Source organism: Gopherus evgoodei, chromosome 3 (assembly GCF_007399415.2).
Source record: "Gopherus evgoodei ecotype Sinaloan lineage chromosome 3, rGopEvg1_v1.p, whole genome shotgun sequence".
NCBI classification, from domain to species: Eukaryota; Metazoa; Chordata; order Testudines; family Testudinidae; genus Gopherus; species Gopherus evgoodei.
Genome location: NC_044324.1, coordinates 14,532,701 through 14,547,612, shown reverse-complemented (window position 1 = coordinate 14,547,612; position 14,912 = coordinate 14,532,701). Strand labels below are relative to the sequence as shown.

The 14,912-nt window shown below is 46.0% G+C and overlaps 1 protein-coding gene across 9 annotated transcripts in view; it reads left to right on the top strand.

Moving 5' to 3' along the window:
• NCOA1 (nuclear receptor coactivator 1) overlaps positions 1-14,912 on the top strand; it is a 344,103-nt gene that overhangs the window by 287,274 nt on the left and 41,917 nt on the right. For all 9 annotated transcript variants that reach the window (XM_030555146.1, XM_030555143.1, XM_030555142.1 and 6 more), the window contains 3 exons: positions 333-473; positions 2,013-2,160; positions 3,122-4,436. In XM_030555146.1, the coding sequence (XP_030411006.1) occupies positions 333-473; positions 2,013-2,160; positions 3,122-4,436 (1,604 nt within the window). The remainder of the gene's footprint in view (positions 1-332; positions 474-2,012; positions 2,161-3,121; positions 4,437-14,912) is intronic.

The window sequence follows — 14,912 nt, the reverse complement described above, 5'->3', positions numbered from 1 at the left end:
ATCTGGATTTTGTGATGCTGAATTTAGACTTGAGAGAGGTCTTGTTGATGAAGGTAACATGCAGATGGTGATCTTTTGGGGCCTCCCTACTATGTTACTCCAGTTTTATGCCAGTATAACCTAGGCTAGGCTCATCCCACTGTACAAACTTTGAGTATAGCTTCTAATTTTAGTTGTGAAAGCTCATTTCAAGTCAAAGCGTATGTGCGCCTCTAGCTCTGTGTGTACCTATATACACATGCCACACCGGGAGGGTAAGAGTGAGAGCTGTATAAGTGACTTCTTTTGCACTGCTTCTGTATCTGAATAATGTGAATTTTCTTTCCACCCAGGTAAAATTATCTCCATTGACACCAGTTCCCTAAGAGCCGCAGGCAGGACTGGCTGGGAGGATTTAGTGCGGAAGTGCATCTATGCTTTCTTCCAGCCTCAGGGCAGAGAGCCATCTTATGCCAAACAGCTATTTCAAGAAGGTAACAGACTTCTCTCTTTGCTGTGATTTGGCTTGCATATTGAGTTGGGGTGGCTTCAGTCAGAAGCTGATGCATAACCCTTGTTGCTGGATAAGTGCTTTCTGGAAAAAACAAATTCTGCACTAATAATAAAGGGCCAAAGAAGTAGCAGAAAAGGCTCAGTAGCACAGAAATGGCTCCTGCAACTGGAAAGGCTGACCGTGGATGTCACAGCATTCAGCAAGCTACCATTCACATCCAGCACTGCTACTGTAACTTGTTTAGGGGATATGATTGGCCCAAAACTCCTGGGTGTCATGCCAGGCTAGAGCTTTGTTCAGACCCTTCTGCAAAGAAAGAAATGAGAAAAACTTCCGAAGACCCACTGTGGTCATTGCATTGAAACCAGAGAGTGATTTCCTCCCCCCACACACACACTCCATGCCCACACATCAGACCCAGGGTCAAAGTCCCATGCCCAATCTTCAAGCTCTTTCTTTTTGATAGCTTTTTTTAGCAGGGTTTTCCTCTGATCATGGCAGTGATTTAGGATATTGTTCCCTCTGGGGGGTTGTCATGGAAGCTTGATGTACTGTTGGTGAGGACACTAACAAAGGAAGTCAGGAAGACAGAATGTCACATAGGGAGGTTGGCTGAGCATGGAGAAGGATTTAATTCTGCCAGTGCTGCAGTGGTTAGTATCCTGTTGTAGCTCTCAGTACCTGGCTTGGATTCATCAGGGTACACTGTGTATGTACTGTACACTGGTGATTGAATAATTGCCCTTTCTGCTGCTATAGCACTCTGTGCTCAAGGACAGTGCTTAATGGATTTAAACAGAAGTACAGTGCTAAGGCAATCCATTACAGCTCAGCCATTGTTGGCCCACATTGTGCGCCATGTCCCTGCCCATAACAAGCAGCACTGAGAAGTGAACTTGCATCACACCACCCTTCAGATCTTCCTGAAACACCTGCTGCGACTAGGGTGACCGGATGTCCCAATTTTATAGGGACAGTCCTGATATTCTGGGCTCTGGCTTATATAGGCAACTATTACCTATAGGATGGTCTAGATAATACTTAGTCCTGACATGAGTGCAGGGGACTGGACTAGATGACCTCTTGAGGTGCCTTCCAGTCCTATGATTACCCCTCTGCCACCTGTCCTGATTCCCTAGCTGCAATACCCTGGGTTAGTGCACCTGAAAATGGGGATGTGACCATCATAAGGCAGTGAAGAACAGTGCAGCGAGACTACCTGGATTGCCAGAACTTCACTGGAGGATGATTTTTGACTTGCATTGTTTGTACTCAAATGGCAGGATCCTTGTTAAAATACACAGAGTGCAGTTGGGCTGGGGGAGGAGGGGAAGGTGCAAGGTGGGTGCGAACTCTGCGTTGCTATCCTCGTGTGCACACAGAGGGATGGTGAAAATCAGTTCCCTACTATCTTCACTGCCATCCTGCACCCCACCACATCCATCCTCAAAGGTTTTGTGAGCCCTGTCTGAATTGCTAAGCAGATGGATGGATCACGTCTGGTTTGTTTTCCCCCCAGTGATGACACGTGGCACTGCCTTCAGTCCATCGTATAGATTCACGCTGAGCGACGGGACGGTACTTAGCGCCCACACCAAGTGTAAGCTCTGCTATCCTCAAAGCCCAGAAATGCAGCCTTTCATCATGGGCATCCATATCATTGACAGGTGAGTCCCAAGAACTTGGGGTGAAATTGCTGCTAGCTCACAGAGCTTGGGACTTGTTCTGGATCCTCAGCTATGGCTGAGGAGTGCACAGCACAGCTCAGGAGTAGGGGCAGTCTGGAGGCTGCTGTAAGCTAGATCAGCTGCCAATGGCCTGTAAGTGTGGTCAGGGATCAGTGTCAGCTGCAGGGAGGGTGGCGGCTTAGGAGTCACAGCGCTGGTTCTATGCCAGTGGTGGCTGGGGTGATCCTCTCATGCTGGTTTTGGGGCTGTAATCCCACAGCTAGGGCGCTGCGCTGGGGAAGCTTAGTCCATATGTTTGAAAGCCAAGACAGCAGAAGTTCACTAAAGTTTGGCTATTTCTGTGGCTTCGTAGTTAGAGCTGATGCTTATAGCTATGAATCCACACGGCGCTTTACCGACATGGCTAAGATTCATGCCCTGCCCCGGAGAACTTGCACTCAAACTTGTTCAGGGGGAAGAGGTTGTTAAAGAACAGCGGAGATGGGGGAACTTACCACATGCTAAAGAAATGCAACCAGATGGAGGAGGGGAAGGAATGACATTCTCTCAGCACTCTCCTCTTCCTGCCAATGGGAGAGTACACAGCCCAAAGTAGACCTTCCCTTCTGAGATAGATGTGTAGCTCCTCCGTAGCCACAATGCTGCGTGATCCATGAAGTACCTATGGAGATCAGTGTAGCTGCTCCATGCACAAACGCCAGTGAACTACACTCTCTTTGCTCCTGGGATCCTAGTGTAGTGGTGGGGCTAGGAAAGACTGTGGAAAATACCATATCTTACTAGCTGCAGCTTTCAGACTTACCAGGCCTGATGTGTCTATGTGATAGCTTAATCTCAAAGAGGCTGGAAAGGTTTAGTTGAGCTGTACTACAGATTTAGTTGTGTCATCTTCTGAGTTGTCTCTCCCCACCGCCCACCCCCTCTCTTTTGTTTCTTCCAGGGATCACCACATGCTCTCTCCTCAAGAGAACACTAACTCTGGAATGCCCCTTCCCCGTGTCAGCTCTGCGCTGCACCCTAGCATGTCCCCAGGGCAAGGCATGGCTCTCTCATCCGCCATCCCTCCATCCAATAGCAGCATGTTGGCGACCAATGTAAATCAACAGCCAGGCTCTGGCCTCCACAGCAGCAATTCCAGCACCGGCCAGACAAGCTTTGGGTGTTCACCTGGGAATCAGATCGGAGCCAATGTTGCCTTAAGCCAGGGACAAGCTGGTCCCCAGAACAATAACCACCTTTTAAACCTCAGTAGCTCTCCCATGAATAGTCCAGGGATTACCCCAGCACAGTTCATGTCTCCTAGGCATCGGGTTAGCCCAGGATTGGTACCAAGGCCCAGAATGCCAAGCAATCCTTTCTCTCCTACCATGCACTCCCCTGTGAGCATGGCGAGCAGTGGCTGCAGCAGCGGTGGCAGCAGCAACAGGCCTTTCCCCAGTGCCCCAATAAACTCTGTGCAGGGGCTTAATGAAGGCCCTAGCACCCCCATGGGCTACTCCACGCCGCCTCCCATTCTGAGGCAGCCGAGCTCCCAGAACTCGCCTGGCCGGCTCAGCATGCAACCTGTGAAAACGGAGCCGAAAGACAGCAAGGAGATTGCCTCCATCCTGAGCGAGATGATTCAGTCTGACAGTGGCTCGAGCGATGGCAAGCCACTGGACTCAGGCCTGCTACATGCCAGTGACAGACTCTCAGAGGGAGACGTCAAGTGCTCCCAAGCCACCAGCCACAAGCTGGTTCAGCTCCTGGCCACAACGGCAGAACAACAGCTGCGGCACACTGATGCAGACACCAGCTGCAAAGATCCCTTATCCTGCACGGGTGCCTCTGGGAACCCTCCAGGCAACACGTGTCCCTCTTCCCATAGCTCCCTCACAGAGCGGCACAAGATCTTACACCGGCTCTTGCAGGAGGGCAGCCCCTCCGACATCACCACTCTGTCCATGGAACACGACAAGAAGGATACTGCGCCAAACGCTGCCGCCACCCCTACCTCTCAGAGTCAGATCCCGGGGACCCCTGAAATCAAACTGGAGCCAGAGGCCTTGAAGAAAAAGGAGTCCAAGGACCATCAGCTCCTACGCTACCTACTAGACAAGGATGAGAAGGACCTTGCTGCGGTCCCGGCCCTGAGTCTGGATGACGTGAAGGTGAAAGTGGAGAAAACGGAGCAGATGGATCCGTGCAATACAACTCCGGCTCCGCTGACCAAGCCCTCTGCTGCAGAGGAAGTGAAGCTAGAGTCGCAGGGCCAGGTGGGTTTGCCCTTTAAAATCCATGCTGTTTACCCAGGGTTAGCATTTAACCAAACTCTCGGAGGGAGACTTAACTTAACCAGTTAAGTTAAAGGCAAATCTCTTTTAGCAGGTAGTGGTCTGAGGCCTGAGAGAGAGAGACACACACAGACACACACCCTTTAGCAGTTCTCCTTCAATTCATGGAGCCACAGCCTAGTGCATGGTATTGGGTTTTGCTATCTCACAAACACTGGTATTGGCATGACTGGTTCCAAGACTAACTTGCCAATCGGGTGTTAAAAATAGATACCTAAGTGACCCCTAAATGTATTTCGACTCCTAAATGATCATGTGAGCAGTTAGGTGCCTAAATGTAGACACTCAGGGAGCCAGTTTGAAGCTTCTTGTTGCTCATGACAGAGCATGGATCACTTGATGATAACCTGTTCTGTTCATTCCCTTTGAGGCACCTGCCACTGGCCACTGTCAGAAGACAGGATACTGGGCTTGATGGACCTTTGGTTTGACCTAGTATGGCCATTCTTATGTTCATGCACATGGTCTGAGAAACAGCAATGATGGGAGAGAAAAGAAAGCTTAATGGAGGTTTATCACAATATGATGGAACATTATTCATTGATTCTTCAAACACTGAGAGGAGAGAAGCCATTTGTAGGACATTCCTGCATTGCCGAGGGGAAAAACTCTTCGTATCCAGCATCTGTAAGCCTATTCATGGCTCATGTACTGAGGAATTTTCAATCTGTTGCTTACTTGTTGACTGAGATTAGCAATTATAAGGGCCTTTTAGTTATCCTAAAGGTATTATGAAATTGAATAATCCAGTGACAGATCCCAGTGATAGAGATTTGAGAGTATAAATATTCATTACAAGTGGCTATGAATAGAAGAGATTTCTTATTTTTGAAAGCCAAGGGAGATGGTAACGTAGATAAGGCTGCTTAATCCTTTTTAAGCAAAGAGTACAGAGAGTCTGACATTAAGAACAAGCCTGCTTACTGACTGTGTCAAACCAGGCTGCTGATTTTGGAACATATTGCATGAATAACACAGAACGCTCTGAAAGCCGCAAATGGCAAATACACAATAAGACTCTTAATAAGGTTAAGAGCTCCATTCATTTGGGAGCCTCAGTCAGTTATCCCATCGGCAAGTGGGAATCTAACTCTTTCTACCTTTCTATAAAAAATTCCTGCCGATATCGCTCACACCTTAGATATTTCTCCTTCCATTAAGGCTCAGTCGTCTAGATGAACATAAATTGCTTCTAGACCAGGGAAGATCCAGATTAAGATACATCTGTTTTGGAAAGAACATTAGAGCTTTTAGATGGTGGCTGAACATCATACAGCTTTGTGCATCTAGCTGCTTTGTCCAGGAATGATAGAGAGTTGGAGGGTGCAGTCTACCCCTCCGTAGGGTTTTGTATAGCACTTACCGCTGTAATATCTGCAGAAAGGGAAACATCTCGCTATGATCATGTTGAAAGTTCTGCAGGCTACACACACAGACAGAAGCAACTGAAATGCACAGCTGCTTGTTTTTCTGGCATTCTGGCCCTGTTATATTTCACACGCCACCTGATACTCCTTTGACCTGGTTATGACAACAGGCTATCTCACTGCCCGGCAGAGGTTGCTTATCAACCCCGTTGCACTGCCTGATCGTGTTAGTATCAGGCCTTCTGGGAAAATAAAAGCATAGAGCCCAGGTTGCAACAACCTGGTTACAAGAAGAGAGCTGTGTGCCAGATTAGTCTGCCGATGGGACAACACTGTTAGCTACCACAGTTACTAATAGAGTAATATTCTTTTTGCATGTGGGCAACCAACTATGTTTAGAGCCAGCCGTGACACTCACTGTTACGAACTCAGTTAAAAGCCGTTGTGCAGACAGGGACTCTATAGCTATGGGAAGGAGGACCCAGGATTGCACCCCACAGTGAAAACTGGTTTCTCTGCTTTGTTTTCTCGCCCTGAGACCAGCAGTTCAGGAGTGAGATTGAGCTGCCACACTTATCTGCATATTTCTGCCAAGCCACTCTGTGTTCTATAATTCATGCTATCGGTCAAAAAAAAACACCACCACCACCACGTGTTTGGCCCTCATTGTCTTACAAATGACTGCGGTGTTACCCGCCCTAGCCTGCACACCCACGTCTGAAACAATAGCTCTGAGAGGCCCCTTAGTAACAGTTGGTTGTCAACCCAGAAGTCTAATGGGGGTGGGGGGGACTTTTCAGAGAACTGAGGTCTGCACACATAAGTGTGTGACTACTTGGTGGATGCAGTTATTGCTGTTGCGTGTGAAGACTGGCCATGTGTGCCCGATTGGAGCTTACTGAGCAGTTTGTATGTACAAACGGATAGGTAGCATTTACATTTGTGGTAAACAGACCCCTGTCCTCAACAGCTTGATAGCAAGGCCCGTCATAGAAACTTTTAACTGTTTACTGCTGCTGATCATTACTGCAGAAACATACAGGCACTTCAGTATTGTGGGCAGCGATTAAGTTATCAGCACAGTTTCCATCCATTCTGGCTCCAGAGCAGCATTGTTTAACAGCACAGTGCATGGAAGATTCCTTCCTTATGAAAAGACCAAGCCTGCTGTGTTTTAGAGGATTCAGCTTGGTTTCCTGCAGTTCCCAAGCATGGAGCTGCCAGTTACTTTGCTAAACAATTTAGAAAGTTAGTTGCAACATTTTTTAAGGGGGGTGGAAACACCCGGCTACTAAGGACATAATTTAAACCCCTTCTGTAACTAAGCAGGGATTCTTATGATTTATTTTATTTGCTGTTTGCTAACAATGCACTCGGCCCTCAGACCTCATCTACTTTCGTTTCAGGCTGGCGAGAGCTTTTAGGGTTAAACTGTAAATGCCTGAAAGTTGGATTGATAATGAACCTTCTATTATAAGTTTAACTGTAGCAACATGAATGGAATGTAATTTGGATCTGCGGAGTTGCCCTATCAAGGGAAGCATTAGGGGAGCACTATACTTCAGCACTTTCCAGCCTGCTGGGAAATCTGCAGCACGCTAGTTTTTATATTTGCAACTGAGAGGCAACTCGTCCCCACTTAAAATTGCACTCACAGCTTCTTTTCTGCATCTTATGCAAAGAAGAGCCTGCAGGCTCGATGGTGCCTATTCTGCTGGAGAGGTAAAAGCCTCTTGGAGTTCTGGAGGAGCTCATGGCTATATCATTTAAATGACACCACAGGCTTCTATTAATTAAATTAATCTCATCAGCTGTAAGTAAAGTAATCTCTTCTACGCTTCAGGCCACTAGTTGCGCAGAAGAAGGGCCAGCGGAAGTCGCACACCTTGTCGGTCTGGGATGTTTTTGGTGAAATCCAAGTTTTTGTTTGTTTTTAAAATAAAACTTTTCTATTCCATTCCCCCATAGAGAGCTCCCTCCCACTACTGCCCTTAGGAAGCAGGGTCATGTGGTTAAGCCCTGCAACTGGGTTTGATTCCTGGCTCTGCAGGAGGAAACCTCATTAGACTTTGTCAGGTGCTTTGACAAAGGAAAGAATACTAATCTCTGTTCCTATGCACAAATATTTTTGATATTTTACCTATAACCACCTTTCTTCCATTCAGCATCGTAAAGCACTTTACTCACTGGCATATAAATGACATGGAAATCACTTTCACTGCTAAAATGTAGTCACCTCTGGGGTGAAATGCAGCAGCTGCTGAACAGTGTACAATTACAGTATCCAACAGTTTAGGTCAAGAAGAATACTGTATCCAATGAAAAATTTAGGTGGGCAGAATGTAATGATCCGTACTTGAATTTGGCTGGGAATGAGGGACCCCACTACTGAAAAACGTGCCATGGAATCTTCAACAGCTTGTTAATTTTGTAAGAAATCAAATGACTTGCCATAATTATTTCATATCATTAGAAGTGGACCTATAGTAATGCTCCCTTCTCTTTATACTAAAGGTTCTGTCAGGGAATTATACTGATGTCAGGAGGACAGATTATCCTTAAGAAAAGAGGAATTCTGTTGAATTTCTGCATGGGCAGGTGTTTGGTGTGTTTTTTTTTTGCATGCTTAGCCTTTATTACATGTTATCACTGCAAGACAAAAGCTGGGTCATTCAAGAAGCATTAACTTATGCAACTGAGCTAGCACCGCTGCAGTTTTCAATTTAATATTAGCTTAGTGAATTTGCTGCTGCTTGGCCAGGTTTTATTGAAAAGCAACAAAATCCTGCGTGATCTCATGCACCTGGCTTTTTGGCCAGCACCCCTTTAAATCACATCCATTTGATTGTAGTGAATGTTGAATGAGTGCGTGGATTTGCAATAGAATGTGCAGCTATCTAGTACCCATAAAAGATGCAATCTGTTCCTATGGCTCACCCAGTGCTAGTGGGGATAGTGTTAATTTTATTACGAATGTTAACATTTATATTGTGGTAGCACTTAGAGGCCAAGAAGGTCAAAAACCTGTTGTGTTAAGTGCTGTACAAACACCATGTATGTGACAAGTCCCTACCCCAAACAGCAGTTATGTATGCATTACAGACAGGTGAGATTTCAGGAGGGAAAACCAGTGGCTTTGTGGGTCTTGTTTGGGAGCTCCTTTGTGAGTATGGGAGAACTGCATATCAACTGAGGTGTGCTGGGCACTCCCCAGGCTGATGTGAATAGGCTAGGCTCTGTGCAGTTCGGGGATGGACAGACAATAAAAATAACCAGGGCGCGCTGTTCCACCCTTTTCACTTTGAGTTTGTTTTAAAGATATTTATCATCTGCCTCGCTGACCCTTCTCTGTGGGAAGGGCTGAACCTTTTTCCTTAGCAGGATGTATGTGATTCATCCAGTCTCAATGGACAAATGCATTACTGAATGTTTACTGCACTGATCCCTGCTGAAATGATTAAGCATATTGGCATTTCATCATCATCTTTCTGCACCGTCCAGTGCATAAGGCAGAAGCCAAATGTCTCCAGTCATTCCTGTCCTGGGCTTATTTGTCCAAATCTTTTATGTTCAGATGTAGTAATGCCGCTCCATTCATTAGTGTGCTGCAGAGTGCCTCTAGGACGGCCTCCCCATCTCATCTGGGGTTGCCAGAGAAATGCTTCTTTAGGTAGCTTATTATCAGGTATTCTTAACAGATATCCCAAGTAAATCCATCTTTTCTTCCGCACTGCTTGTATCATTGTAGGTAGCGATGCCCATTCTAGGACCACTTTGTTACTTATTCTCTCAGTTCATTTTACTTTGAATATTCTGTGCAGACACATGGATTGATTGCTGTTCAGTTTGTACTGGAATGTTCCAGGACTCTGCTCCTTATAGGAGGCTGCTTGGGATGTCGCTGCTTAAGATTTTTAGTTTAGTGTTATTGCTAATTATGTTGGACTTCCATATTGTATGGAGTTTTTGAAATACAGCACTTGCTTTTCCTATTCTGGACTTTACATCAAACATGCAGTTACCAGTTTTGTGAATGATGCTATGCAGGGAAGATGAATGTTTTTCAAGGCTTCACCTTTCAAATAGAGAGAATTATTGATAGGTAAATTAATTTTCATAACTCTCCTCTTTGATTTAGTGATAAGACCTATTGGGTTGGCAGAATTTGTGAGATCACCTGTCTCACAGCATATCTTCAACTGATTTACTTGTAAGTTAGATATTGTTTACAGAGTCTGACACCAAACTCACCATCTATCCATGCAGTGCCTGTGTTTCCATACTGACAATCTGTGCATAACAAAGTCCATGATGGCATTTCTGTGACCATAATTAAACATCCGCGTTAAGACCCCACAGGGGTGAAGGCAGGGCCGGCGCTACCATTTAGGCAGCCTAGGCAATCGCCTAGGGCGCCAGAATAAATGGTGGGCGCTGTTTTGCTGGAGAGGGCGGCAGGCGGCTCCGGTGGAGCTGCCGCAGTGGTGCCTGCGGAGGGTCCGCTGGTCCCACGGCTCTGGTGGAGCTGCCGCAGTCGTGCCTGCGGACGGTCAGCTGCTCACACGGCTCCAGTGAACCTCCCGCAGGCATCACTGCAGCAGCTCCACCAGAGCCACGGAGCACCAGACCCTCCGCAGGCACCACTGCGGCAGCTCCACCGGAGCCACGGAGCACCGGACCCTCCGCAGGCACCACTGCGGCAGCTCCACCGGAGCCACGGAGCACCAGACCCTCCACAGGCACCACTGTGGCAGCTCCAGCGGAACCACGGGACCAGCGCACGGGGCGGCGAAATTGCCGTGCGCCTAGGGTGCTCAAACCCCTAGCACCGGTCCTGGGTGAAGGGCAGGAGTAGGGGGAAATAGCCACTTCGTAGTGCTATTCTTCCACTCTGCTTGGCTGCATAGTCAGTACCCAAACAGAGAACCAGTTTACTTTGTGCAACAAACCTGTGTCTGCAATCAAAAGAGCTGGGAACCTTTATAATAAATACCAAGATTCTGAAGTCTGTCCACAGTTGTTGGATGAACCTGAATTCTCAACATACCTGGAATTTCTGCACTCCGTGGAGTTCTCTTACCCCAGATCAGAATCCAAGTTCACAGTCAGCCTAATAATGCCTTTTAAATGACAAAAAAACTAGATAGGAGTGAAGTAAGAATCAGGGACTCCTCATAGCAATCAACCTCATTTTAAAGCACTTTTCTCCTGCTTTCTTGTGAAGCATGTATTAATCCCGTGGCTGTGCAGTTCTGCTTTCAGGTGGGTTCATTAACAAGATAATTATATTAGCTATTTTTAAAAGGGCTTTACATCATTATGTTGACCTTAATCATAGGGACCTCAGGAGGTCATCTAGTCCAACCTCCTGCTCAAAGCAGGACCAATTCCCAACTAAATCATCCCAGCCAGGGCTTTGTCAAGCCTGACTTTAAAAACCTTTAATGTGTCGAGGCTTCTCTTTGGACCTTCAAGGTACACCCCCTCCAGGTACTAATCCAGTCTGCGCTGCTTCAAAACAAGTTACCAACCCGGAATACTGCTTAGACTGAAGATAAAGTTAGACGCAGTGAACTAAGGCTGTGTCGACACTAGCAAGCTTACAGCAGCACAGCTGTGCCATCGTAAGATTACACGAGTAGCCACTCAGTCGACGGGAAAGCTCTCCCGTCGACATAATTAAACCACCTCCAACAAGCAGCAGAGCTATGTCGGCGGAAGAGCGTATCCCACCGACATAGCACTTCTATCAGTGTGACTTATATCGCTCAGAGGGATGGGTTTTTTCCACACCCCTGAGCGACATAAGTTATGCCGACAAAAGTGCTACTGTAGACATAGCCTAAGAATCAGTGAATCTAGGAAATGGATTTATGCAAGTTTAAGTTTCTAAGGAAAAAAGTGTTAGTGTCTAAGGGCCAAAGTATTTCTAACACTATTTCCTGGGGCAAATTCCATTCTGGGATACTATGTACCCTAGAGTTAGCATGAGCGCTGCACATGTGTCTGAAGGCTGACCTGGCTCAATACATTTAGGCTATATCTACACTAGCACTTCTATTGGCATAACTTATGTTGCTCGGGTGTGGAACAAACACCTCTCTGAGCAACATAAGTTACGCCGACAGAAGCGTCAGTGTGGACAGCGCTGTGTCAGCGGGAGATGCTCTCCCGCTGACATAGCTACTGCCACTCGTTGGGGGTGGTTTAATTATGTCCACGGGAGAGCTCTCTCCTGTCATCGTAGAGCGGCTACATGTGCAACCTTCCAGTGGCACAGCTGCATTGATACTGCTGTAAGCTCACTAGTGTAGACATGGCCACAGACGTTAAGACTAGAAAGAACTCTTACGGTCATCTAGTCCAATCTCCTGTCTAATACAGGCCATTGAATTTCACCCTTGGATTCCTGCATCTAGCCCAACAGTTTAAGGTTGAGCTAGAGCACATCTTTTAGATGGACATTCAGCCTTAAGTTCTCCATCACTTTCTCTTTTAAATTAACCCATCCCTTGGTAATCTCTTCCAGGAGTTAATTGTCCTCGCTGGTAAAAAAAAATTGCTTTTTACATTCAGATGAACTTTGTTGAATTCAGCTTCCAGCCATTGCATCGTATTCTGCCTTTATCCACTAGATTATATAGTCCTCTAGTGTCAGATATCTTCTCATACCCATGTATAGGCCCTTACAGACCATGATCAAGTCATCTCTTAACCTTCTCTTCAGTAAATTAAATGAACTGAGCTTTTCAGTCTCTCATTGTATGACATGTTTTTCAGACCACAAATTATTCAGATGGAGGGTGGATGTTCTTATTGAAATCAGTGGGAACTGCAAGGGCATCTCTGAGTGTTTGATGTGGCCCAAATTGTTTAGTTCATAAAGTAAAACGTAAACACTGTGTTTACTACCCCTTCACTCCCATTTCTCCTTTCTCCACTCCCCAATCTCTTTCCATGCCTCCTGGGCAATGTAACTAGACTCCTGGGTTTCATTTTCCTTTCTCTTTGCTATGAGTCATAAACTTTCACTGTGACTAAGTTAACACCACAGAAAAGAGTTCTGCATGTAACAGAGCTTCTTTCAGTCCTGTTAAAAAGTGTTCCCACACTACAGTTGGCGAGTGTCTTATATTTGCGTGTAGTAAGAAACAGCTTACTACATTTATTCCCTTTGTTGCAAGGTGTCTAGCAATCTTGTGCTCTGATGAAAAGCTGTTGTGTCAAGAAGTTGTATTTTTTGAAGAATTAGAATTGTATTCTTCTTGCAGAGGCAGTGCTGAGGCTGCAATTCTTGTGTTTTATTGTTTCTGTAAGTGGGAGTGATTATGTTTATAAGGATGTTCTTTTCTTAAGGACTCTGGGCTTAAAGAGTGATGGCTAGCATACACTGTTAAATTAATGGTGGATATTCCAGTATAAATAATCATATTTATTGTCTTTAAAGCATTACATAAACATTGTTTAATCCTCAAAAGACTGCAAGGAAAGTAAGTACTTGCCCTATCACAGAAATTGTGTGTATTAAAAATCCCTATCTAAATACTTACGTAACCTTAGAATAAGTAACTTGCCGAAGGTCACACAGGCAAAGCTGGGAATTGCACCAGATTTCTTGGGTCCCATCAAGTGCTTTAATCACAACACTATCCATCCTTTTGTTCAATGCGGCATTGTTCTCCTGGTTCAAATGTATGACGCTATTGGACATCTCGGAAGAGAACTCTCTTTCCCAAAGTCCTACGGCACAGCCTGAGAAGCGTGCTCACAATGTCTCGACAACGTATATAATACTCCACTACTGCTGAGTATTGTGACAAAGATTGTTTAGCAGTTCAGCTGTTGGTTCTAACAACATAAGCACCTTCTGCCGCCTTAGATGGTCCACTAGTGTCTCTTTTCTTATCATCTAGTCATGACTTGATTGTTTTACACAGCGCTTTCCCATCTGAAGGTACATTTCATGCCTTATCCCTTTGTTGTGGGATGTGATAAATTGATGATATTTTGTCAGTAAAGAGCGAGTGAGAAAGAGAAATAATCTAGCAGTCAGTGCTGTCTTTTGTAGCTTTTCCTGCTGCACTTGAATAAATATGGAGGTAAGTCTTTAAGTTGGATCCTTGGAGAATGATAACCTTGAACTCACGCTAAGGAGATGCAGCGGCACTTTATCAACACTGGTCCCTCCACGCAAAGGGCCTGTCTACAGAAGGCAAGCCTGCCATTGTGCGGGGCATTGGTAGTACTGTATGAAACAGCCAAGCTCTTTATTCTCGCACCGTGCTAAGATTTGCGTCTCATAGGGAGGATGCTCCCATCCTTTTTCAGGTACTGGATTAATATTTTTTTTAACCAAATGGGAATTAAGAAGAAACTTTTCCCATAAATTCCTGTTGCAGGAAGCAGAGTGCCAACCTTCCTCTGAAGTGCCTCCTGCTGGCCACTCGTGGAGACAGGATACTGGACTAGATGAGCTATTGGTCTGATTTCCTCTGGCAATTGCTAAATTCTAAATTTTTTCTGTGCTCTCAGGCTGCTCACTTGACAGCGACAGCTGAGTGCCTTTGCTCCACTCACTCACTGGCTGTGGCTTTCTGTATCTGAACTAGAAGAAATTTAGCACTCATTAAAACAGGCCACTTATCCCCCGGGAGGCTGCCCAGCATTCCCAGTGCCTTACGGGCTCTAAGAGGTGGTTTGCATCATGGGGGAGGAGGAAGATTTGATATTTGTAACTTCTATATATCTGTAAAAAGAGAGAATGAACTATCTGACCCTCATTTCCAAGAGGGATCTAAACTTTTCTTCTGGCTAGGAAGTCATTTCCCTCCATCCCTGCTGCTTGCTGGAGGGCTTCCCTGGCATTAGTTCCATAAGGGTATGTCTACACTGCAATGAGACACCCGTGGCTGGCCCATGCCACGTGACTTGGGCTCATGGGGCTTGGGCTAAGCAGCTGTTTGATTGTGGTGTAAACTTTGGGGCTTGTGCTGGAGCCTAAGCTCTGGGACCCTCCCACCTTGCGGTGTTC